General features: G+C 43.6%; 1 protein-coding gene across 3 annotated transcripts in view; it reads left to right on the forward strand.

The window, feature by feature from the left end:
• LOC109864385 (copine-8) overlaps positions 1-27924 on the forward strand; it is a 138027-nt gene that overhangs the window by 13337 nt on the left and 96766 nt on the right. For all 3 annotated transcript variants that reach the window (XM_020452138.2, XM_020452134.2, XM_020452135.2), the window contains exon 2: positions 27621-27661. Coding sequence is in view for 2 of the 3 variants with exons in the window: in XM_020452134.2 (XP_020307723.1) it covers positions 27621-27661 (41 nt within the window). In the remaining variant the exon portion in view is untranslated. The remainder of the gene's footprint in view (positions 1-27620; positions 27662-27924) is intronic.

The following is a 27924-nucleotide window of genomic DNA, read 5'->3' on the forward strand; positions in this document are numbered from 1 at the left end:
CTACAGCTGCGACATTGGTTGCATCACTGCCTGGTACGGCAATTGCTCGGCCTCCGACGGCAAGGCACTACAGAGGGTAGTGCGTACGGACCAGTACCACACTGGGGATAAGCTGCCTGCCATCCAGGACCTCTACACCAAGCGGTGTCAGAGGAAGGCCCTAAAAATTGTCAAAGACCCCAGCCACCCCAGTCATAGACTGTTCTCTCTACTTCCGCATGGCAAGCAGTACCGGAGTGCCAAGTCTTGGACAAAAAGGCTTCAACAGTTGTTTTTTTACCACCAAACCATAAGACTCCTCAACAGGTAATCAAAATGGCTACTAGGACTATTTTGCATTGTGTCCTGCCACCCACCAACCCCTCTTTTACGCTACTGCTACTCTCTGTTTATCATATATGCATAGTCACTTTAACCTTATCTACATGTACATACTACCTCAATCAGCCTGACTAACCGGTGTCTGTATGTTTTTTATTTTTCAGTCTTTTTTACAGTTTTTATTTCTTTACTTACCCGTTGTTCACCTAATACCTTTTTTGCTCTGTTGGTTAGAGCCTGTAAGTAAGCATTTCACCTGTTGTATTCAGCGCACGTGACAAATAAATAAACTGATTTGATTTATCAAGATGGAAATCTGTAGAGTTGATTATAGTAGTGCAGCTCTGTCACAGGCTCACTATCAGTGTAGGGGAAATACTACTGTGACTTTCTGCATTACACTCGCGTGCACACATGCTCACAAAAACACACTCACACTTGCACACACACACAACCACACAGCCGTGCTGCTCATTGTAGCAGTCAACTTAACATGGAGCCATTTTGACATGGACCTCGTTTAGATTGATTTCCTGCTTCTCTCCAGGGGGTCCTTTAGGCCTCAAACATTACATGGCTACCAGTGTGTGATTAGTCAATTAAGTATTCTATAGGTTTGAGTTTATTCTATTTTTACAGGGACAGTGCACATTAATCAATGTTTCAGTAAAAGTGCCGGTTTTAGTCAGCCAGCTAATTTTCACCCGTAGTCCCTGGGCAGGTTATTAAAAACAATTACAATATAGACAATCATTGAGCAGTGAGCACACGCAGAGCAACATAGGACAAGCAAGACATAGCATACAGACAGAGCAACATAGAACAAAAAGCAGCAAGACAAAATTCATACAACACCTAGTGTAAACTCAGCAAAAAAAGAAACGTCCCTTTTTCAGGACGCTGTCTTTCAAAGATAATTTGAAAAAATACAAAACTTCACACATCTTCATTGTGTAGGGTTTAAACACTGTTTCCCATGCTTATTAAATAAACCATAAACAATTAATGAACATGCACCTGTGGAAGGGTTAAGACACTAACAGCTTACAGATTGAAGGCAATTAAGGTCACAGTTATGAAAACTTAGGACACTAAAGAGGCCTTTCTACTGACTGAAAAACACTGAAAGATGCCCATGGTCCCTGCTCATCTGCCTGAACGTGCTTTAGGCATGCTGCAAGGAGGCATGAGGACTGCAGATGTGGCCAGGGCAATACATTGCAATGTCTGTACTGCGAGACGCCTAAGACAGCGCTACAGGATGGACAGCTGATCGTCCTCGCAGTGGCAGACCACGTGTAACAACACCTGCACAGGATCGGTACATCCAAACATCACACCTGTGGGACAGGTACTTCATGGCAACAACAACTGCCCGAGTTACACCAACAAAGCATAATCCCTCCATCAGTGCTTAGACTCTCTGCAATAGGCTGAGAGAGGCTGGACTGAGGGCTTGTAGGCCTGTTGTAAGACAGGTCCTCACCAGACATCAGCAACAACGTCACCTATGGGCACAAACCCACCGTCGCTAGACCAGAACAGGACTAGATAGGACTTGCAAAAGGTGCTCTTCACTGACAAGTCGCGGTTTTGTCTTACCAGGGGTGATGGTCAGATTCACGTTTAATGTCGGAGGAATGAGCATTACACCGATGCCTGTACTCTGGAGCAGGATCGATTTTGGAGGTGGAGGGTCCGTCATGGTCTGGGGCGGGGTGTCACAGAATCATCGGACTGAGCTTGTTGTCATTGCAGGCAATCGCACCGCTGTGCGTTACAGGGAAGACCTCCTCCCACATGTGGTACCCTTCCTGCAGGCTCATCCTGACATGACCCTCCAGCATGACAATGCCACCAGCCATACTGCTCATTCTGTGCGTGATTTCCTGCAAAACAGGAATGTCCGTGTCCTGCCATGGCCAGCGAAGAGCCCGGATCTCAATCCTATTGAGCACGTCTGGGACCTGTTGGATCGGAGGGTGAGGACTAGGACCATTTCCCCCCAGAAACGTCCGGGAATTTACAGGTGCCTTGGTGGAAGAGTGGGGTAACATCTAATGGCAAGAATGGGCAAATCTGGTGCAGTCCATGAGGAGATGAGGAACTTAGTATCTGGTGTGGCCACCAGCTGCATTGACTTACTTTTGATTTTGACCCCCATTCCATTTATGTTCATCACATGTCTGTGGAACTTGTTCAGTTTGTCTCAGTTGTTGAATCTTATGTTCATACAAATATTTACACCATGTTAAGTTAAAAATAAACTGACAGTGATGACGTTTCTTCTTTTGCTGAGTTAATGTGCAGAGATGGACAGTATTTCTGTTACATGCATTTGAAATATGTATTTGAATTACTTCTAAGTATTTTGTCATTTGAAATACACTGAATACAAGCATTTTGTACAGTGCATTCAGAAAGTATACAGTCCCCTTCACTTTACAGCCTTATTCTAAAATTGATAAAATATTTTTTTGCTCATCAATCTACACACAATACCCCATAATGACGAAGCAACAGGTTTAGACAACTGTATAAAAACTGAAATATTACATTTACTTAAGTATTCAAACCCTTTTACTCTGTACTCTGTTGAAGCACATTTTGGCAGTGATTACAGCTTTAAGTCTTATTGGGTATGACGCTACAAGTTTAGCACACCTGTATTTGGGGTTCTGTCAGGTTGGATGGAGAGTGTCGCTGCACAGCTATTTTCAAATCTCTCCAGAGGTGTTCAATCAGCTTCAAGTCCGGGCTCTGGCTGGGCCACTCAAGGACATTTGTCCCGAAGCCACTCTTACGCTGTCTTGGCTGTGTGTTTGTGTGCTGAACCTGTGTGCTTAACTGAACCTTTGCCCCAGTCTAAGGTCCTGCTGCTGTAAAACATAGGGATGGTATTGGCCAGGTGATGAGCGGTGCCTTGTTTCCTCCAGACATGACGCTTGGCATTCAAGCCAAAGAGTTCAATCTTGGTTTCATCAAACCAGAAAATCTTGTTCCTCATGGTCTGAGAGTCCTTTAGGTTCCTTTTGGCAAACGCAAGTGGGCTGGCATGTGCCTTTTTTACTGAGGAGTGGCTTCCGTCTGGCCACTCTACCATAATGGCCTGATTTGTAGAGTGCTGCAGAGATTGTCCTGGAAGGTTCTCCCATCGCCAGAGAGGAACTCTGGAGCTCTGTCAGAGTGACCATCGACTTCTTGGTCACCTCCCTGACCAACGCCCTTCTCCCCCGATTACTCAGTTTGGCCAGGCAGCCAGCTCTTGGTGGTGCCAAAAATTCTTCCATTTAAGAATGATGGAGGCCACTGTGTTCTTGGGGACCTTTAATGCTGCAGAACTTTTTTTGGTACCCTTTCCCAAATCAGTGCCACGACACAATCCTGTCTCTGAGCTATACAGACAATTCCTTTGACCTCAGGGCTTGGCTTTTGCTCTGACATGCACTGTCAACAGTGGGACCTTATATTGACAGGTGTGCCTTTTCCAAATCATGTCCAATCAATTGAATTTACCACAGGTGGATTCCAATCAAGTTGTAGAAACTTCTCAAGGATGATCAATGGAAACAGGATGCACCTGATCTCAATTTCAAGTCTCATAGCAAAGAGTCTGAATACTTGTGTTTCTGTTTTTTATTTTAAATACATTTGCAAAAAATTCTAGAAACATATGTTCACTTTGTCATTATGTGGCATTGTGTGTTGATTGAGAATTTGTATTTATTTAATACAATTTAGAATAAGGCTGTAAAAAAATGTGGAAAATGTAAACGGGTCTGAATTCGGGATGCACAATATTTTCGGTGAACATATTGTAATCAGCCGATATTAGCTAAAAATGCCAACATCGGTATCTGCCTCGACATCTAGTTTAATGCCGATGTGGAAAACCGGTCAAAGCTGACGTGCATACCTATATAACGTACACTACCATTCAGTTTGGGGTCACTTTGAAATGTCACTTAGAAATGTGTTTGAAAGAAAAGCTAATTATTTGTCTTTTAATTAAAAAAAATTCAAAAACATTCAAATTTGATCAGAAGTACAGTGTAGACATTGCTAATGTTGTAAATGACTTGTGGCTGGAAACAGCTGATATACAAATCTAAGTTTGAGGTGTTCGGATCACAAAGGAGAAAATTAGTGAGACGTAGAATAAAGGAGGAGTGCTGGAGGAGAGCTTGATGCCATCTGTCAAGCAGGGTGGAGGCAATGTTATGGTCTGGGGTGCTTTGGTGGTGGTGAAGTGTACAGGGTAAAAGGGATCTTGAAGAAGGAAAGCTACCACTCCATTTTACAACGCCATGCCATACCCTGTGGATGGCGCTTAATTGGTGCCAATTTCCTCCAACAACAGGACAATGACCCAAAGCAGTCAGATGGAATTCTGTCTATAATGGAGTGGCCAGCACAGCTACTGGATCTCAACCCTATTGAGCTGTTGTGGGAGCAGCTTGACCGTATGGTACATAAGAAGTGCCTATCAAGCCAATCCAACTTGTGGGAGGTGCTTCAGAAAGCATGGGGTGAAATCTCTTCAGATTACCTCAACAAATTGACAACTAAAATGCCAAAGGTCTGCAAGGCTGTACTTGCCGCAAATGGAGGATTCTTTGACGAAAGCAACGTTTGAAGGAAACAATTTACTTCAATTAAATATCATTATTTATAACCTTGTCAATGTCTTGACTATATTTCCTATTCATTTTGCAACTCATTTTCATGGAAAACAAGGACCTCAAACAAGTGACCCCAATCTTTTGAAAGTTTGCTGATGTAATGAAGCAAAGGTAAATCTTTGCGCTGCATGTGCAACACAGCATTCCTAACCTAGCCCACAATGTCTGCTGTGTGGATTCAGCAGTCATTTTGAAAGGGTAAGAACATTTTCAGCCTGACAACTGTCGAAATCCATTAATGCCAAGATAATAGAATTCATTGCCCTTGACAATCAACCATTCTCTGTCGTGGGTGATGGAGTTGCACGGTAACGTTAATAGCGTCACTTCTATTAGCTTTCCCGACATACTATGGAACGCCGTTTGTGTCTTTGCGTGTCAAAACAGATACGTCAAATAACACAAATTGACATGTTAAATAAGCTTTTAATTTGACACGTAAATAACACAGTTATTTTATAGAATGTTGTGTGTTCTGAATTTGCACGTGCAAGCCAAGTGTCACCACTACTATCAGTAGCACTGTCAAAGCTCCAAACCAGCAAACACCGGCCAGGTGTTTACAATACCGCGTTGGTAATATTATCTGTCGACCGCAACTTCTGGGGTAGCTAGCTAGCTTTAGCATGGTACCTAGCTAGCACCAATACAACCAGCCTAAAAACTATGACCAGTACAAACTGCAGTCATTTTCATTATTCTAAGCAATGATTTAGGAATCCTTGTGAGTAGGTATTAGCTAGGTAACCATTTTGTTGTTTACCTATTGAAGTTGAACTTCAGTTCATGAAAATAAATACCTAGCCAGCTACTTAACCCTGTTGCCCAAAGCTAATGTTATAAGCAGCAAGCTAGCATCGTCGGGCTATGTGTTGTGAAGCTAGCCACAATAAAGATTAGGCACAATAGTGGAATTTGCCTTCAATGTAAAAGTACCTATTTGAAAGTGGTGCAGAAGGTTACAATTGGTGGAATCATGCCATATTTAGACAAGGTAATGTTAAACAAGGTTGGAATGTGAATCAATGAAATGGGGAATCGGTCTACTCTGTGACACCCACAGAACACAACTGAAGAGTTTACGCAAATATTTGCCTTGTAGCTTTTATCGCGGGACTGTGACTGTGTGAAATCACCTCCCCAGTCAGCCTATTGTGTGTATTGATATTCATATTGCACTGTACAGCTTTACCTAAGGATTGGGGATCAATGAAATGGGGTATCAGTCTACTCAATATCCATTATATATTCTCGCAAAGTCCTCCTCAGAGGTATCAGACTCCAAAACATCCACACAGTATTGTTTTTCCTCTGGAATAGTGTTCAATACACATAGGTTGACAATACATGTGGCTCAATTCACAGTTGTTTCAGAGTCCCGCAATAAGAGCTACGACACTAATGTTCTCTGGGCGTCACTGAGTAGACTGATACCCCATGTCATTGATCCACAATCCATTGGTAAGGCTCTAAGTATGCCCCCAATGCAATTCTAAAGTATAATACAGCCAGTGTTATGTCATCAGATTTTTGTCAAATTAACAAATTGTCTTTTGTTGATTTTATATAACAACATTCCACCGTCGTTTAGCATGATCTATTCAATTATAGCATAAGTCTACTATTTGTATCACTGTCAATGCGTTTGCTAAACGCAAAGTCCACTATTGTGGCTAATCCTTATTGTGGCTAGCTTCACATAGATGGGCCCGACCACCATTAATCAAATAATAACTGTTTTATAAATTAGGGTTATTTTAGATGGTGACACCTAGCTAGATAGTTAGCTCGATGAAACAGATAGTAAAACTACAATGTTTTTGGGGAAGAATATTGTTTGCATCCATGAGCTAGCTAGCTTTTTTTTATGACCAGCACTCTAGGTGCGCGAGACAACTTTACCAGCATCATCGTTGTGACAAATGAAATGCGAGTGATTTGTGTAATAACTACGCAAAAAAATGAATGAACGCGTTAAATTATTGTGCTTTCACATTCAGGTCCTGATTGTCAGATAGTGTTAATTGACGTATCTTTCTTGACACGCAAAGACCCAAACGGCGTTCCGTAGAAATCCTAGTTGAGAATGAAACGACTGAACAAATGGATAACGAAACAGCAGAGCAAGTGAAAGAAATAGGTTTTGATTATGTTTTACTGGTAATGGGGACATATGTAAATGCCAACAAAAGGAAAATATCGGTATCGGCCAAAAATGTAATATCGGTGCATCAGTACTCGGAATACTTTTTGAATGCACTGTATACAAGTATTTTGCAGTTTATTTTGATAGAAATTACCATAAAGATCAATATATCTGTATTTTATACATGTATTTAAAATGTTCCACAGCCCTGTGTGTGAGTAAATGTGCTCATGCATGTGTGTACCCCCCTCCTAGTACTGATTTTAAATACTCCTCACATCTTGGCAATAAAATCGTCCACGGTCATGTGACCTTTTGGAGCGCTGCATGGTGGGGGCTACAGCTGGATCTCTTTAATGACCAGAATGATTTACATGTAAGGTTTTTGGCATATGTAATGTCAGACATTTCTGCATCCCAGATGTCACGCTATGCCATATAAAGTGCACTGTTTTTACCACGGCTCATATAATAGATCCCTGAATACATCAATAACCATGATTACATTCACTGCTAGAAAGCGCAGTCAGCAGCACTTGCTCTAAAGAGCTCCTCTTGTCACCCCGCCAAGTGCCTAGTCAGCCTACACCGAATTCACTTCAATCACCAGAGCAGTGCGTCCTCCGAAAACACAACTCAATCAAGCCGCACGGCTTCTTGACACAATGCCCACTTAACCCGGAATCCAGCCGCACCAATGTGTCGGAGGAAACACCGTACACCCGGCGACAGTGTCAGCGTGCACTTGCGCCCGGCCCACCACAGGAGTCGCTAGTGCGCGATGGGACAAGGACATCCCTGCCAGTCAAAACCTCCCCTTACCCGGCAACGCTGGGCCAATTGTGCACCGTCCCATGGGTCTCTCGGTCGCGACCGGCTGTGACAGAGCCTGGACTCGAACCCAGAATCTCTAGACTTAGACAACTGCGCCACTCGGGAGGCCGTACAGTCAAATCTAAATGAAGAAGGTACACTGTATATATTCACCTATTTGTTTCTGGATCAGGATCTTTCTGAATGTGCAGGTAGGTAGGTCATGTTATGTTGTTAAGATTAGGATCCCAGCACCATGTTCACTACTACAACAGGGAGAAGGAATCCCACAGCTTGAGTGTTTTGTTCTTTGATACTGCAGCTGTATGGAAGCACAGATGTTATATTCTACATCACAATTTGAATTAGAATCGGCACACTGTGTGTGTGTGTGTGTGTGTGTGTGTGTGTGTGTGTGTGTGTGTGTGTGTGTGTGTGTGTGTGTGTGTGTGTGTGTGTTTGGCAGTCCCGTTTCCTTCCATGGTGGATGGATCTAGTTCAGTGTGATGGATGTGATTCTCTGTGGATCCATTATCCAGGCCACACCGGGAAGGGCGAAGGAAGGGAAAGAGAGGAAAGGCCCTCTGTGGGATCTCACTTTGTTCTGAGAACCACCCCAAGGAGAGGAGACAGGAGAGGGAGGAGATGGCGAGGATACGAAAGGAGAGGAGAAAATGTGAGAGGAAAGGAGAGTGTTTGCTCATATTTTCCGTCTTTCCTCATTTCCTCTCCCCTCTCCTTTTCTTGTCCTTTCTGTTTTCTCTCCATGCAGTGACAGTGTTACCCATGGCTACAGATCATGACCAGCAGGACAGTAATATCCCTAGTTAAGTCACAGTTTCACAGACCAATGGCTGCTGTTGTATTGTTCTTCATTTCTAATTCTGAACTACCTTTTCTCCCTCTACTTGGCTGTAACTGTACTGTGTGTGACTTCACCATTCCATCGGGTAAAATCTATTTCTCGAGTAGCACGGTAGAGGATGATGGTTAGCGTAGGTCCGGGGCCTGGTGGTCTGGCACATGTTCAGCGGGTTGTCATGGTAACGCTGTCATGACCAAACTGGCGATCTGTCATTTGTTAGCTGATCAGAGACATGCTTGACATGTTCATTCATTTAAATGTCTGTACGAACACATCTCATCAGAGAGCGAGAGAGGGGAAGAGGAGGGAGAGGAGAGAGAGAGAGAGAAGGGGGGAATATTCTGGGAAACAGCTCTCGTCTCTTCTCCTGTTTTTACTGAGAAGAGGGATGATGTCAAACTTATATTGTCCCATTGGCAGCTGCTGTCTGAGTGGGATAAATACTCCAACCCCCCAAAAAACTACCAACTGCCAATCAGTCCCGTGTGCGATTGCCCATTGGATGTTAGACAGTTGCTAAGGTTACAGTTGTTGCTGAGACATTCCTTCACTCGGGCGAACAGTCGGGCCCCGCTGGGACTTGGTGTCTGGGAGGGGGACGTGACTTACACATCGCACGCAGCGCCTTTCTGTCTCTGTCTTTCTCTCTCAATTCAGTTCAATTTGCTTTATTGGAATGACCTAACAATGTACATATTGTCAAATCATACTTCTCTCTCTCTCTCTGTTTGAAAGAGCTCTGAAAGGCTTTCAACACCCATCTATCCCTGTCTGTCTCTCTGTCTATCTCCCTATTTCTTACTCACCTACTGGGGACAGCCAGACAGACAGCTCTTATGGTTCTGTTGGTGCTTTGGTCTTTTCCCATTTTATTTTTTCTAAAGACATTTGTCTGGCCTGGTATCAGATCTCTCTCCAACCCCATGGGTTCTCAGATGTCAGGTCTGCTATGGACTGTGATTGACTGCCCTCACACTGGGTGAATCTCAGGAGCATCAGCCTTCTGTCCTCCTTAACATCCTGAGGAGATGAGGTGACAGAGACGCAAAGGAACTTCTTTGATCAGATCTGGAGTCTGTTCTCAGCAGTTCTTGGGCAGAGCCTTGGCCAGTCTCCAGGGGGCTAGCCAGACTGTCTGCTCCCAGCTGGTCAGTGATGCTGGGGAGCATCTCTGTCAGCTGCTTGGTCTTGGTGTGGCCAGTGATGGGTGAAGGTGTTGGCTGCAAGGTAGGACATCTACTTGGGGGTTGTTGAAGTGGATCACTGTCCCCTGGTTTGTGAATATTATATACGAGGACAAAGTACTTTTAAAATGTAGATCCAAAGATGGTATGGTTGCATGTTTTGGTTGCATGTTTCGGTTTTGCTCTACACAGCTGATTCAAATAACCAACTCATTATCAAGCTTTGATTATTTGAATCGGCTGTGTAGTGCTAGTGCAAAAACCTAATCGTGCAACCAGGGGGGGACCCAGGACAGAGTTGGGGAATCCCTAACGTAGAGTAAAGCATTGTTGGAAGAACAGATTGATGCAATTCAATGCATGATTAATATAATTAACCTATTTTTAAAACTTCCTATAAAGTTGGTTTTGTAGGATAAGCTGGAAATGTGATATTTTTGACTGATATTATGATTGTTTGTTTCATAGCTGCAAAGTAGTTTGAACACTGTCAGTTCCACTTTAAGCCGTCCAATGATAAACCACTGTGGAGGAGTGGTGGGAGGGTTAATTCCAGGAAACTAACCCTGCCAGCTCTTAATGGAACAGAGCATATTAAATGGGCTTTTACCATCTCTGTGGCTTTCAGCTTTCAGCCTCCTACTGAGAGAGCGATGGAAACCGAGATGAACATGACTTGTTCCAATTAGCATCTCAGGTTGAAAGCCTAAAATGCAGCCCACCCAGAGGCATGCTGAGATAGGGCTGTTACGGTGACCGTATTACCGCTACACCGGCAATCACGAGTCAAGACCTCAGTCAAAATAGCACATGACCGTTTAGTCACGGTAACTAGGCTTTTCGAAGCTCTGATGCTGCAGATGGTCATTAGTAGTCTACCAAACATGCTAACTGCCTGGTACTCACCACTCTTTTGTCCCTCTAATCACTCTGACATCGATGCAAATGTAATCGAAAGTCAAATCAAACACTTCATGACAGCCCATGATCTCATGTTGCGCAACATTTCTATAGGCTATGCAATTGAGTGAAAATGTTTTGATGGCCTCTATTAAAAAGAGCAGGATCCCATCAGCTTTCTATAGGCTAGGCCTACTATATTTATTTTGTCATCTTTCCTAATATTAAGCACATTGCTTCTCTTTACAACAGGAGTATAGCCTACCTGGCTGGCATGAAAATGAACCATGGGAAAAGCGTCCTCCATTTGCTGTTTAAGTGCATAGATGACATGTATATCTTCCCCCAGCCCCCGAGACGGGTGCATGAAAATGGTCCATTCTCAATCAACTAGTTTCACACACACAAATTATTTAGTATATTTAAAGACCATATTGAATCAAGAACAGTCTGATGGGGTGACATCAGCCTATCGCTTGTGAACGATGCCCAGCGTGTGCAGTAAGGCAAGAAACAGCGCTTTTTTTTCGACTTTGTCTAATCGTAGTCGCACACCTCCATGTAGCCTAGCCCATAGGCCTATATGTTTTGATAGGGTTTGTATCAGAACTAAAGTGTCCAATTAACTTCTTAAAATGAAGCATGTGAATCGGCTTTACAACCGGTGTAGAGCCTAACTGGCGTAGTACATAGGTGGTGTGAGTTTCAAGTTTGGGGAAGGTCATTTTTAACATAAATATGCACCTTTTTATAATAAAACATTACATGCATAATCACATTTGGGATCACTTTTGAGAACAGTGTTTTCCTGCTAATTCATTGCATTTTGAAACATTCACGCTTATAGCATTTCTGCGCTTATAATGTGAAGAAATAAACGATTAGGCTATCAACATTTTAAGCTAAATGTTCTGATCTGTTGCATCCGCCTCATTGCTTTTAAAATATTGTATTTATTTAAAATCTATCGCATCCCACAATTTGTCCCTGAGTATGTTTGGAATATATCTTTCTGGCACAGAAGGACAAGTTGACCAATAGAATAGGTTGACTTTTATACTATGGGGGATAATAGACTGACATTGGCTAGTGCTTTTGCTGTTCGTTAGTCCTATTCATCTTGTTGGCTGATGAAAAGTAAATGTGGACAGTTCTTCTAACATCTTCACTATGCGCCTCGGCTTTCGATAAGGACGCTCACGCATTCTCGATGTGTCGGTCTTCACTTGTAGCCTACTTCGGAACTGACATACCTGTGAGAAGGACCCGATCGCATTACTGGCATTGGCTAATATGTGAGTGAGAGGTGCTTCGGAGCACGGCAATTGGCAGCCGGGAGAAGGGTATTTATAATTGGTATATTTAGCCCAAGGGCACAACAGCCACTTTGTCCACAAATGGATGTATTATTTTAGGGGGTGTTACTGCCACACAAGGGGGATGCCGCTGTGAAATTTGACGCCTGGTGAGATGAAGTCCTTGTTAAATTGTGAATGAGAGACTGATGAAGTGTGTGCAGCCTAAAAATTAATATAAAATAATAATTAGTAGATTTGGATAGGAAACACTCTAAAGTTTCCATAACTGTTAAAATAATGTCTGAGTGTAACAGAACTGATTTGGCAGGTGAAAGCCTGAGAAAAATCCATTCAGGAAGTAGGATTGTTTTTTGTTTGTAGTTTTCTATTCAATGCCATTACAGTATCCATTGACTTAGGACTCAAATTGCAGTTCCTATGCCTTCCACTAGATGTCAACAGACTTTAGAAATTGTTTCAGGCTTGTATTCAGAAAAATGAGGGAGTAAGAGCAATCTGAATGAGTGGACTCTGCCCTGTCACAGAGCTTTTTAATGCGCACGACCGAGAGAGTGCCTTTCTTGTTTACCTTTTTATATTGACGACGTTATTGTCCGGATGAAATATTGATTATTTAGGCTAAAAACTACCTGAGGATTTTTTACAAATCTGACACCGTGGTTGGATTCACAAGAAGTGAATCTTTAAACCAATGTAATATAGTTGTATTTGAATTTGGCGCTCTGCAATCTCACTGGATGTTGGCCAGGTGGGACGCTACTGTCCCACATACCCTAGAAAGGTTAGCCATTACTCTCTCGTGGGAAACCTTCACTCTTGTGCAGACATCTAGAAACAAAACATGACAATTTGAAAAATATGCCACAGGAGTTTTTTGAGCGAGAACAAAGACTACTTTCGAGTAGTAAGACGTGTATAAAAGCAACAGATACCATTAATATGAAGCGTCTTATATGGTGAGCTACTGAGTGGCGAGGACAGGCAAGCACCATACTATTGTGGAGGACTTAATTCTTCCTGCTGCCATGGATATGGCTGGGACAATGCTGGGGGAAAAGGCCAAACAAACTATACAGACAATGCCTTCATCAAACAACACTGTTTCACGACGCATCAGTGACATGGCAGGAGATGTTTTAAACAATTACTGCTTCGCATACAAGCCAGTGGATTCTATGCATTACAGCTGGATGAGTCAACCCAGGTGGCAGGCCTGGCACAGTTGCTGGTATATGTCCATTACGTTTATGGGGGGTCAATTAAGGAAGACATCCTCTTCTGCAAACCAGGTCAACATGAGAGAATATTTTCAAAGTGGACTTTGGTGGTCAAGATGTGATGGTATCTGTACTGATGGCGCAAAAGCCATGACAGGGAGACATAGTGGAGGGGTAACTCACGTGCAAGCAGTTGCTCCCGACACTACTTGGGTAAACTGCAGCATCTACCGAGAGGCTCTTGCTACCAAGGGAATGCATGACCGCTTGGAAGTTGTTTTGGACACTACCGTGAAAATGGTTAACTTTGTTAAAGCAAGGCCCCTGAACTCTCGTGTATTTTCTGCATTATGCAATGATATGGGCAGCGACCCTGTAATGCTTTTACAACATATAGAAGTGCGCTGGTTATCAAGGGGCAAAGTATTGACAGGCTTTTTTAAATTAAGAGACGAGCCTAAAGTTTTCTTTACTGACCATAAATTTCACTTGTCTGACTGCTTGCATGATGACAAGTTTCTCACACGACCGGCCTATCTGGGTGATCTGAATCTAGGATTACAAGGAGGCTAGGATTAAGAAGTTGGAGCTATTTTCTGTCTGCGTTAACAAGGACGACACACAGGTCTTCCCATCATTGTGTGATTTTTTTTTTTGGTGTGCAAATGAACTCAAGCTGACAGACAATGTCAAATGTGATATAGCGAAGCACCTGAGGGAGTAGTATGGGTAGTGGGTAGTATGTGCAAATGTAGAAGAGTAGGAAGGTAAGGCAATAAATAGGCCATGGAGGCTAAATAATTCCAATTTAGCATTAACACTGGAGTGATAGATGTGTAGATGATGATGTGCACGTTGAGATACTGGGGTGCAAAAGAACAAGACTATAAATAAAAATATGGGGATGAGGTAGTTGTGTGCTATTTACAGATTGGCTGTGTACAGGTAGTGATCGGTAAGCTGCTCTGGCAGCTGGTGCTTAAAGTTAGTGAGGGAGATATAAGACTCCAGCTTCAGTGATTTTTGCAATTCATTCCAGTCATTGGCAGCAGAGAACTGGAAGGAAAGGTGGCCAAAGTAAGTGTTGGTTTTGGCGATGACCACTGAAATATAGCTGCTGGAGCGCGTGCTACAGGTGGGTGTTGCTATGGTGACCAGTGAGATGAGATAAGGTGGGGCTTTACCGAGCATAGACTTATAGATGACCTGGAGCCAGTGGGTTTGGCGACGAATATGTAGTGAGGGCCAGCCAATGAGAGCATACAGGTCGTAGTGGTGGGTAGTATATGGTGCTTTAGTGACAAAACGGATGGGACTGTGATAGACTACATCCAGTTTTCTGAGTAGAGTGTTGGAGGCTATTTTGTAAATGACATCGCCCGAATTCAAGGATCGGTAGTATAGTCAGTTTTACAAGGGTATGTTTGGCAGCATGAGTGAAGGAGGCTTTGTTACAAAATAGGAAGCCGATTTCTAGATTTAATTTTGAATTGGAGATGCTTAATATGAGTCTGGAGGGAGAGTTTACAATCTAACCAAACACCTAGGTAGTTGTCCACATATTCTAAGTCAGAACCTTCCAGAGTAGTGATGCTAGTCAGGTGGGCGAGATCGTTTTAACAAAAGGTTGAAGAGCATGCATTTAGTTTTACTAGCATTTAAAAGCAGTTGGAGGCCATGGAAGGAGTGTTGTATGGCATTAAAGCTCGTTTGGAGTAGAGGTCGACAGACTTATCGGAATGGCCGATTTTTAAGTTTTTCATAACAATCTGTAGTCGGCATGTTTGGTGGCCGATTTACATTGCACTCCAAAAGGAGACTGCGTGGCAGGCTGACTACCTGTTACACGAGTGCAGCAAGAAGCCAAGGTAAGTTGCTAGCTAGCATTAAACTTAACTTTAGAAAAAACAATCAATCTTAACATAATCACTAGTTAACTACACATGGTTGATGATATTACCAGTTTATCTAGCTTGTCCTGCGTTGCATATAATCGATGCGGTGCCTGTTAATTTCTCATTGAATCACAGCCTACTTCGCCAAACGGGTGATGATTTAACAAGCGCATTCGCGAAAAAAGCACTGTCGTTGCACCAATCTGTACCTAACCATAAACATCAATGCCTTTCTTTAAAATCAATACACAAGTATATATTTTTAAACCTGCATATTTAGTTAATATTGCCAGCTAACATGAATTTCTTTTAACTAGGGAAACTCTGTCACTTCTCTTGCCTTCCTGCAAGCAGTCGGGTATATGCAGCAGTTTGGGCCGCCTGGCTCGTTGCGAACTGTGTGAAGACCATTTATTCCTAGCAAAGACCGTAATTAATTTGCCAGAATTGTACATAATTATGACATAATATTGAAGGTTGTGCAATGTAACAGCAATATTTAGACTTATGGATGCCACCCGTTAGATAAAATACGTAACGGTTCTGTATTTCACTGAAATAATAAACGTTTTGTTTTCGAAATTATAGTTTCCGGATTTGACCATATGAATTAAGGCTCGTATTTCTGTGTGTTATTATGTTATAACTAAGTCTATGATTTGATATTTGATAGAGCAGTCTGACTGAGCGGTGGTAGGCAGCAGCAGGCTCGTGAGCATTCATTCAAACATCACTTTCGCGCGTTTCACTCGCTCTGAGATCTTGAATTAGTTGTTCTTCTTGCGCTGCAAGTGCAGCGGATTTTGTGGAGCGATGGGTAATGATGCTTCGAGGGTGGCTGTTGTAGATGTGTTCCTGGCTCGAGCCCAGGTAGGGGCAAGGAGAGGGACGGAAGCTACACTGTTACACTGGTATACTATAGTGCCTATAAGAACATCCAATAGTTTAAGGTATATGAAATATAAATGGTATAGAGAGAAATAGTCCTATAATTCCTATAATAACTACAACCTAAAATAGGAATATTGAAGACTCATGTTAAAAGGAACCATCAGCTTTCATATGTTCTCATGTTCTGAGCAAGGAACTTAAACGTTAGCTTTTTTACATGGCACATATTGCACTTTTACTTTCTTCTCCAACACTTTTTTGTTTTTGTATTATTTAAACCAAATCGAACATGTTTCATTACATTTTTTGGCTAAATTGATTTTATTGATGCATTATATTAAGGTAAAATAAGTGTTCATTCAGTACTGTTGTAAATGTCATTATTATAAATACATTTGAAATATCGGCCAATTTGAATCATTTATGGCTTTTTTTGGTCCTCCGATCGGTATCGGCATTGAAAAACCCTAATCGGTCGACCTCTAGTTTGGGGGTTAGTTAACAGTTTCCAAGAAGGGCCAAAAGTATATAGAATGGTGTCGTCTGCGTTGAGGTGGATCAGAGAATCACCAACTGCAAGAGCGACATCATTTATATATATATATATATATAACACAGAGAAAAGAGTCGGCCTGAGAATTGAACCTTAAGGCAATATATAATATATTTAAGGCAATAAGGCTATATATAATATATTTAAGATGGCGAGGCAATCACTTTTAAAGAGCAACCAGGCATCCTCTACTGATATGAGGTCAAGATCCTTCCAGGATACCTGGACCTGGTCGATTTAGAAAGACCTGCTTGCTGAAGTGTTTTAGGGAGCGTTTGACAGTGATGAGGGGCGGTTGTTTGACCGCGGACCCATTACAGATGCAGGCAATGAGGCAGTGATCGCTGAGATCCTGGTTGAATACAGCAGAGGTGTATTTAGAGGGCAGGTTGGTCAGGATGATATCTAAGATGGTGCCCATGGTTACGGATTTAGGGTTGTACCTGGTAGGTTCATTGATAATTTATGGGAGATGGGGGGCATCTAGCTTAGATTGTAAGACGCCCGGGGTGTTAAGCATTTTAAGGTTTTTGGCATATCGTATGTCAGACATTTCTGCATCCCAGATGTCACCCTATTCCATGACCAAGGCTCATATAATCGATCCCTGAATACATCAATAACCATAATTACATTCACTTCTAGAAAGCGCAGTCAGCAGCACTTGCTCTAAAGAGCTCCTCTTGTCACCCCGCCAAGTGCCTAGTCATCCTACACCGAATTCACTTCAATCACCCGGGTGGCATATTGCTTTTTTTGGCCTTGATCTTCCTCGTTGGAGGAGTGTGCCGCTCAACTTAACTCCAGTTCCTTTCACTCTACTGTAAGCACTTTTTGTTTTATTAGCATTTTGCAGGCAAATCACATTTTTGCTGTCAATGGCTTTTTGTATGGTTTGCATGGAATGACGGTTTTATTGACTGTCTTCTAAGATTAAATATTGAATGTTATCATGCTTATATACTTTATCTACAACTAAGTATTCTGATTAGTTGAAGGTGTGCTAGCACTTGGCTGGAACACAACTCTGCACGTCACGTGGGTCCTTTGGACCAGAATTGAGGAGTTCCATCTTAACTCTATAAATCACAGGCTAGAGTTTTTTTTTAAACATTTTATTTTTTAATGACAGGTGAAGATTTGAGTGACAGCCACAGGTGTTGATGATTCTCTCTTCTCAGCCTTATCACTGTTGGAATATTAAAAACAAGAAGTTAGGGGGCTGGGCCTCACAACCTGACTCTGTCAGTCACTGTCACCATGGTGATATTGAGGCTGACAGACTGCTGGAGAAGCAAGTATCCATGTATCCAACATCTACTCATCGCTCTCCTTGTGCTAATAAATGTGTGTGTTTTCATGTGCTCTAATATACATAAATCACAAAGATGTCAACAACATCCCATCAGAAATGCTACAGTAATGATTTACCAACATGTTGTAATAAGATTTAATGGAGCGAGAGAAACACATTCCAGTGAGTGGGGGACTCATGGGCCTAGTGTAGTAATCCCCACGCTGGTTGCATCTCACTTGTAGTTAGTATTCCTCTGGGTGTCCCTCTCATCTCTACCCTGGGGAGGCAGCACACTGCTCTTCTCTGCGCTGCTTAGGGATCCCCTCGCTCCTGTCTGCCTGCTGCCATGCTGCTGCCATACTGCCGCCATACTGCCAGCCCTAACATCCTTTCCTCTACTGGGCTCTTCTCTCTGCTGGAGGACTGGCAAAGGAAATGGGAGAGTAAGAGAGGGAGTGAGGGGTAGAGAGTTGGAGGAAAGGTCAGAGAGAAACAGACAGACAGAGAGCAACCGTTCAGAATGGGTTCTCAACAGAATCCATGAATGAAACACTGACACTTCAGTAAATGTGTTATTGTGCCTAGCTAAGATGGAATACTTTGATAGATGGTGGTAAGACCTGAGATTGAGAGAGGGGGGCAGGGAAACAGAGTGAAAAGAGATAGCGAGAGACGGAGGGGGAGAGCGAAGCATTTTAAACGGTCTCTGGTGGTGTGTATAGTAATAACTAGCTGTGTCACAGTGGAAGGGCTATACTTCTGTGGCATGCCTTTCATGACCACCACTTTGCATGTTGATTTGCCTGGCAATTTAAAACATGGCAAGCACAGGTTGAAATAGTGTGTGTGTGAAGGTGAGCGCATGCGTACACACTGCCGAGGTTGTCTCTTTGCCCTCCCAGCCCGGCTTGTCAGTAAAAATTAGGACAGGTCTCTCCGAGAGAGGCACTGAGAATATACAAGCCACAGCGCTGCTGATGCTCTCTTTCTCGCGCTCTCTTGCTCTGTGTGTGTGTGTGTGTGTGTGTGTGTGTGTGTGTGTGTGTGTGTGTGTGTGTGTGTGTGTGTGTGTGTGTGTGTAAGAAAGTGGGAGGGATAGGGAGAAAGATGGACAGAAAGCAGTAGCTAGCTTCTACCTGTGGAGCTGGGCTCAGTGACCTGTTGAAAAGCCTCAGCTCATATTAGCACGCTCTGTTGCAACTGTTCTCTCCAGATGTTGTCAAGCATAATCCTGCTCGGTTGCCACACACAACTCTATGTCCTTTCAAACAGTACAAGCTACCATGGAAATAGAAAACATATTCACTACTTACCCATATAAATCCTATATTAATATTTACTGTATGATATGTGTCTAGTCTGTTATTCTGTAGCATTCCCGTTTTGTATTAGATACAGTCAAATCTAAATGAAGAAGGTACACTGCATATATTCACCTATTTGTTTCTGGATCAGGATCTTTCTGAATGTGCAGGTAGGTAGGTAATGTTATGTTGTTAAGATTAGGATCCCAGCACCATGTTCACTACTACAACAGGGAGAAGGAATCCCACAGCTTGAGTGTTTTGTTCTTTGATACTGCAGCTGTATGGAAGCACAGATGTGATATTCTACATCACAATTTGAATTAGAATTGTGTGTGTGTGTGTGTGTGTGTGTGTGTGTGTGTGTGTGTGTGTGTGTGTGTTTGTGTGTCAGTTTCCGTTTCCTTCCGTGGTGGATGGATCTAGTTCAGTGTGATGGTGTGATTCTCTGTGGATCCGTTATCCAGGCCACACTGGGAAGGGTGAAGGAAGGGTGAACTAAGAGTGGGAGAGGTAAGAATGATGGAGGGGGAGAGATGGATGAAGGAGAGTGAAGATGGAGGGAGAGGGAAGATGGGCAAAGCAGGGAGAGGGAAGATGGCGGAAAAGGGAATGAGGAAGGGAAGATGAGCAAATCAGGGAGAAGGGGAAGAAGGAGGGAGAGGGGGAAGAAGGGGGGTGAGGGAGTGGAAGGAGGGAATAGGGGCGAATCAGGGAGAGCGGGGCAAAGGAAGGAAAGAAAGAGGGGAGAATGAGGGAGAGTGGGGTGAGAGAGAGGGGGACGAAGGGAAGAGGGGCGAAGGAGGGAGGGAAGAGGGGGTCGAAGCAAGGAAGGAAGGAAGGAAGGAGGGAGGGAGGGAAGAGGGGGTAGAAGCAAGGAGGGTCGGAGGGAGGGAGGGAAGAGGGGGTCGAAGCAAGGAGGGTCGGAGGGAGGGAGGGAAGAGGGGGTCGAAGCAAGGAGGGTCGGAGGGAGGGAGGGAAGAGGGGGTCGAAGCAAGGAGGGTCGGAGGGAGGGAGGGAAGAGGGGGTCGAAGCAAGGAGGGTCGGAGGGAAGAGGGGGTCGAAGCACAGAGGGTCAGAGGGAGGGAAGAGGGGGTCGAAGCAAGGAGGGTCGGAGGGAGGGAAGAGGGGCGAAGCAGGGAGGGAGGGAAGGGAGAGAGAGAGGAAGGAAGGAAGGAAGGCGGGAGAGGGAAGAGGGGTGAAGGAGGGAGAGCGGCGCGAAGGAGAAAGGGAGGGGAGAGAGGCAGGAAGGAAGGAAGGAGGGAGGAGTAGAGAAGGCAGAGGGAAGGAGTAGAGAAGGCAGAGAGAAGGAGGAGAGAAGAAAGGAAGGAGAGAGAGAGGGGGGAGAGGGAATAAGGAAGGGAGAGAGAGGGGGGGAAGGAGGGAGGGAAGATGGGCGAAGGCAGGGAAGGAGGGAGAGTGGAGGGAGGGAGAGGGGCGAAGGAGAAAGGGAAAGAGGGGGAGGGGAAAAAGGCGGGGGAGGGAAGACTGGCGAATCAGGCAGAGAGGAGGGAGGGAGGGCGGGTGGGAGGGAGAGGGGGAAGATGGCGGGAGAGGAAAGTAGAGGGAGGGAAGAGGGGTGAATGAGGGAGGGAGGGAGAAAGGGAAGGAGGGGTGAGGGGGAAAAGTTGAGGGAGGGAGAGGGGGAAGAAGGTGGGAGAGAGGAGAGTGGAGGGAGGGAAGAGGGGGAGGGAAGGAGAGAGAGAGGGAGGAAGGAAGGAAGGACAGGGGAAGGAGAGAGGGAGGAGAGAGGGGAGAGTGGAGGGAGGGAAGAGGGGTGAGGGAGGGAAGAGGGGGAGGGAGGGAGAGAGAGAGGGGGGAAGGAGAGAGGGGAGAGGTAATAAGGAAGGAGAGAGGGAAGCAGGAGAGTGGGAAGAGTGAGTGAGGGAGAGAGGGAAGAAGGTAGGAGAGAGTGTTTGCTCACATTTTCCATCTTTCCTCATTTCCTCTCCCCTCTCCTTTTCTAGTCCTCTGTTTTCTCTCCGTGCAGTGACAGTGTTACCCATGGCCACAGATCATGACCAGCAGGACAGTAATATCCCCGGTTAACTCACAGTTTCACAGACCAATGGCGGTTATTTATTTCTCATTCGCGGGGGAGGGACTGTAACTGTACTGTGTGTGACTTCACCATTCCATCAGGTAAAATCTATTTCTCGTTTAACACGGTAGAGGATGATGGCTAATGTAGGTCAAGGTCCTGGTGGTCTGGCACATGTTCAGCAGGTTGTCATGGTAATGTTGTCATAATCAAATAGTGGCGATCTGTCATTCTTTAGCCGATCAGAGACATGCTTGACATGTTCATTCAATGAAATGTCTGTACGAACACATCTCATCAGAGAGCGAGAGAGGGGAAGAGGAGGGAGAGGAGAAAGAAGGGGGGATATTCTGTGAAACAGCTCTCGTCTCTTCTCCTGTTTTTAATGAGCAGTAGGTCTGATGTCAAGCTTACTGTGCATAGAATGTTTGGGAATGACATACAGTAATGCATTTGTGAACATTCTATCGCAATATAGAGTGGGAAAGTGGCTGTGCTTTTATACATTTAAGACACTGCAGCAAATAAAAACTCTGTCTTGTCCAGGATCTGTCTTGTCCAGGATCTGTCTTGTCCAGGATCTGTCTTGTCCAGGATCTGTCTTGTCCAGGATCTGTCTTGTCCAGGATCTGTCTTGTCCAGGACCGGTGCGCCATAGCCAATCAGAGCCATTTGCCACATAGGCCTGCCATCATTCACTTTGAATGGAACTATGGCTACAGGCAATAGCAACAGCCACAAAATGCACCTGAATTCATTTCTGCAATTATGTAAATACCACGGTAGTCCTCTTTACATGTGGGTACTTTTACAGTCCTATTGATCAAACAACCGTGAAAAAGGTAGGCTCTGTCTCCCTTAGTTATGCACATTGATAACAACAAGATCGACAACTGTTAGCCAGAGTGAAATAAGATCAAATCTAGTGAGGGAACATTAGATAAACCCTCTCAAACCTTTTCAGCTAGTTGGTCATTAAAACATTGCACTGAAACGATGGGGAATAATAGCCTGCTATTTGCCTAGGATGCATGCTTGTCCCGACCCACTGGGGCCCACCCCTGGTTGCACGTTTTGGTTTTTGCCCTAGCACTACACCGCTGATTCAAATGACCAACTCATTATCAAGCTTGGGGGTGGGGGGGGCAGCGTCTGCTCCATGTTATAGAATTTTCGTCAGAACCTATTTTAAAGCTTCTTATAAAGTTGGTTTTGTAGGATAAGCTGGAAATGTGATATTTTTGACTTATATTATGATTGTTTGTTTCATAGCTGCAAAGTAGTTTGAACACTGTCAGTTCCACTTTAATCCGTCCAATGATAAACCACTGTGGAGGAGTGGTGGGAGGGTTAATTCCAGGAAACTAACCCTGCCAGCTCTTAATGGAACAGAGCTTATTAAATGGGCTTTTACCATCTCTGTGGCTTTCAGCTTTCAGCCTCCTACTGAGAGAGAGATGGAAAGAGAGATGAGCATGACTTGTTCAAATTAGCATCTCAGGTTGAAAGCCTAAAATGCAGCCCACCCAGAGGCATTCTGAGATAGGGCTGTTACGGTGACCGTATTACCGCTACACCGGCAATCACGAGTCAAGACCTCAGTCAAAATAACACATGACCGTTTAGTCACGGTAACTAGGCTTCTCCAAGCTCTGATGCTGCTGATGGTCATTCGTAGCCTACCAAACTTGCTAACTGCCTGGTACTCACCACTCTTTTGTCCCTCTAATCACTCTGACATCGATGCAAATGTAATCGAAAGTCAAATCAAACACTTCACCACAGCCCATGATCTCATGTTGCGCAACATTTCTATAGGCTATGCAATTGAGTGAAAATGTTTTGATGGCCTCTATTAAAAAGAGCAGGATCCCATCAGCTTTCTATAGGCTAGGCCTACTATATTTATTTTGTCATCTTTCCTAATATTAAGCACATTGCTTCTCTTTACAACAGGAGTATAGCCTACCTGGCTGGCATGAAAAATAACCATGGGAAAGCGTCCTCCATTCACTGTTTAAGTGCATAGATGACATGTATTTTAAGAACAGTGTTTTCCTGCTAATTCATTGCATTTTGGAACATTGGCGCTTATAGCCTACTGCCGTGTGCGCATTGCTGTGCTAATAATGTGAAGGAATAGCCAAATAGTTTATCAACATTTTAAGCTAAATGTTCTGATCTGTTGCATCCGCCTCATTTCTTTTAAAATATTGTATTAATTTGAGATCTATCGCATCCCACAACTGTTTCAGAGTATGTTTGGAATATATCTTTCTGGCACAGAAGGACAAGTTGACCAATATAATAGGTAAACTTTTATACTATGGGGGATAATAGACTGACATTGGCTAGTGCTTTTGCTGTTCGTTAGTCCTATTCATCTTGTTGGCTGATGTAAAGTAAATGTGGACAGTTCTTCTAACATCTTCACTATGCGCCTCGGCTTTCGATAAGGACGCTCACGCATTCTTGGTGTCGGTCTTCACTTGTAGCCTACTTCGGAACTGACATACCTGTGAGAAGGACCCGATCACATTACTGGCATTGGCTAATAAGGGTTGTGATATATGAGAGACCAACGTGAGTGAGAGGCACTTGGCAGCCGGGAGAAGGGAATTATAAATGGTATATTTAGCCCAAGGGTACAACAGTCACTTTTTACGGGATGTATTATTTTAGGGGGTGTTACGGCCACACAAGGAGGATGCTGCCGTGGAATTTGAAGCCTGGTGAGATTATCGCTAAGTCCTTGTTAAATTGTGAATGAGAGACTGATGAAGTGTGTGCAGCCTGCACAAGAAATAAAAGCAGAGCTCATGCCTTTCAAGCAACTCTTGTTAAATCATCATTAGTCGCAACATGCAGCCTTAGACTGTATTAAACATTTAAACAGATAGCCCAACGTTTGAATCACAACTGAAGTTGCATAAATAACTAAATGAAGCATATAGGAAGACTTGTTTCTTTGTTAACTGCTCATCACAAAATAGCCTCGTGTACACACTCCCTCGGGAAATCGTTTGGAGAAAATATCCTTTCTATTTTATTCAGCTATGTTCAATTGTATTTTTCATACTATAAATTAATATAAAATAATTCCTACGGAATTCTAAGCAAGTCTTGTCTGCTAAATTAACTAGTGTAGCCGACAGCATAGCCAGATCCTATGCTTCTTTAGACCTGTCTAAAATAAATAATGGATTTGTTGTGATGGTGTGGGCTATATTAAATAGATTTGTTTGACTTTTTCCAAATGTAGATGTTCCAAAGGTCTGCATCAGTGGCTTGTAGGATATGAGTGGAAGCCCGGAGATGCCAAATGTGTTTGTTAATTAACGGTCAAATACCGTGAGACTGGCAGTTATTTGCTTGACAATCACCGACTGACAAAATGTCATGCCCGACACAGCCCTAATGCTGACACACACACACACACACACACACACACACACACACACACACACACACACACACACACACACACACACACACACACACACACACACACACAGGGGGAACCCAGGGGCCCATTACACATGGCGAGGACCAAAGGGCCAGTAGCCAACACAGTCTGGCTAAAATATTTATCTCCTGCTATGAGGAAGGAAACCTGTTTTTAAAATGCTGTCACGACTGTGCAGACCATACTATAGACTCAGCAGCTTTTAGATTCTATAAGACATGCGCGCACACACACACACACACACACACTCACTGACAAAGTGAGAGTCAGTGAGCAACACGGGTAACAGGAAACAGGAACAGATGGACACTGAAAGATCAGTGTTCCCTCCTGTCCTATAGCAGTCCAAAGCCTCTGCTGATCCCTGGGCTTTAATGGAATAAAGTGGAACATGTCAGCATTTTCTGACCTTTCATCACCTTTTATACAGCTCAGTAAGTGTCAGGGATAGTTCAATGGGACATGAACCAGCAGGTCAGGAGGAGAGAAGGGTAGTTCTCTCGCACCCTTTTTTTCAATTTCCAATGAAATGACATACCCAAAACTAACTGCCTGTCGCTCAGGCATTCAGATAGGAGTCTAAGTGTAATTTAGATGTTGGCCACCAGATGGCAGCAGTGTGTGTGTTAAGTTTCATACTGGGCCAATAAAGAATTACATTACCAGACAATATTTTGTATCGAGTCTGCCAGGAGTTGGCCCAAAATGTGCCAAATTGGTCAATTCATACATTTTTAAGTACATTACTATAGAGAATATACAAAAATGCTATGGTAATAAAACATTTAAGTGTACACACTCCCAGGAATGTCTTACATGATAGATAATTATCTTCCCTACAGAAAATACACTAACCTTCACACATCTAGCTAGCCTGGCGGGTCAGTGTGGGGCCAGAGATCGCAGGGGTTCAAACTGTAGAACCCAGTTCTTACATTTGAATATAAAAATGGATTTTATCGAACGAAAAATGTAGTAGTTATCTCTGGGACCCTCAGGGTGACAAATAGAGCACGATTACTGAAATCAAGTACATTATTTACCTACAGAGGTGAATGTGTCAAACCAGTTGCCTTGATAAGTCAAATCAAATCAAATTTATTTATATAGCCCTTCGTACATCAGCTGATATCTCAAAGTGCTGTACAGAAACCCAGCCTAAAACCCCAAACAGCAAGCAATGCAGGTGTAGAAGCACGGTGCTTCTTTTAAGTGTTTTGTTGTACACTCTCCTCAAACAATAGCCTGGTATTATTTCACAGCAATAGCTACTGTAAATTGGACACTGCACTTAGGTTAACACGAATGTAAGCTTTCTGCCCATATAAGACATGTCTATGTCTGTTGTTGGCTGTTGTATACAACATCCTCTAGTCACATTAGTGCACGTTTGCAACAACCCTCCTGGTTTAGGGACACCGATCCCATAGAGGTTAACGTTTCCAAACCATGGCAGAGGAGTCACTTACTGTATCTCATCTCTCGTTCCCTCACTCCATCCATCACCCCATCCCTTCATCCAATCCTGATCTTATAGGATGAATGGTCTGTGTCGGAATCACTCCAGCGAATTCACTAAAGAATTGCTCCGTTATATTAGAGGTAACTGTATTCCCCAAATCCCCTGATTTCAATGAGTCATAATCTTCCCGGCCCTGTTTATTTAACGAAAATTCTCCAACGTATAAGTGCTCAATGACTAGTGTAAGAATTGTCATTGGCTGTGGAGTTAGAATTTGAAGGCGGGGTGGGGTTTAAGGCTATTTTGTTTGAAAATGAGTCATTGATTCCAGTGGGGTTTTGAAGGTGTTCATGCGTTGTGTGTAGGTAGGGGCTTAGGGGTAGTTTGTCTGTTTTAATGTAAATGTACTACTGATTCTCTAGGGGGTTGGAAGGCGGCCCCATCCAAAGGGGAGGTGCACTGGAGGTGTTCTTGATCACTGATGATGACTTCATTATAAACCCCCTCCTGAGTATCATGATATAGAAGGTGTTACCGATCATAATGGATGGGGCTTTTAAACAGCACTGGCTGTGTGCTGCCTCTCTCTCTTACCTTTTTAATATTTCTCTGTCTGCTAAGAGACCCACTCCGCTCTGTAACGGCTGCTACAGCAAAGCCTCGTCTACAGGCCTCATCTCCTAGCCAATCAGAGCATGACGCTCATGTCTCTCTTCCCAAATGGTACCCTATCGACCAGAGCCCTTTAATAGTGTACTATTAAATCACATTGTATTGGTCACATACACATGGAATAACAAATATATACATATACATACTGTATATGGATGAGCAATGACAGAGCAGCATAGGCAAGATGCAATGGATGGTATAAAATACAGTATATACATATGAGATGCGTAATGCAAGATATGTGAACATCCTTAAAGTGTCATTATTAAAGTGACTAGTGATCCATTTGTTAAAGCCAACGATTTCAAGTCTGTATGTAGGCAGCAGCCTCTCTGTGTTCGCGATGGCTTTTCAACAGTCTGATGGCTTTGAGATGGAAGCTGTTTTTGACATTAGGGAATCGGTTGCCATTTGAGATACAATCCTGTCTGTCACGCTTGTATCCTGTATCTAACCCCAACGGTGTTCCCTGCCTTAACTAACGACAGCCTTAATGAGCCAATCAGTGTCTCGTTGTGTTTAACGAAGCAACGTGGTGTGAGGTTTGCACTATTCACACCTCGCTCCCTCCTGTTTTGTTTTCTCTTCACAGAAATCTGCTGGACATGGACACCTTTTCCAAATCCGATCCAAGTAAGATCACAATGGTTTTCTCTTTTTATTTGTTTGTTTCATAATGTCCCTGTTAATACCTGTTTCTGCATAAATGGTGAGTGTTCCCCGGGGGGGGGGGGGCTTCCTGAAGCTCTACTCTCCTGAAACGTCTCCAACACGCTTTGTATCCTGTTCAGCAGGATTGGGGTCAATTCCATTTCAATTTGTCAATTCAGAAAGTTTACCAAATTCAATAACAATTCAAATTCTTCCTCCTTTAAAAGCTATGAAGAGAAATTGAC

Source organism: Oncorhynchus kisutch, linkage group LG19 (genome assembly GCF_002021735.2).
Source record: "Oncorhynchus kisutch isolate 150728-3 linkage group LG19, Okis_V2, whole genome shotgun sequence".
Classification (NCBI taxonomy): Eukaryota; Metazoa; Chordata; class Actinopteri; order Salmoniformes; family Salmonidae; genus Oncorhynchus; species Oncorhynchus kisutch.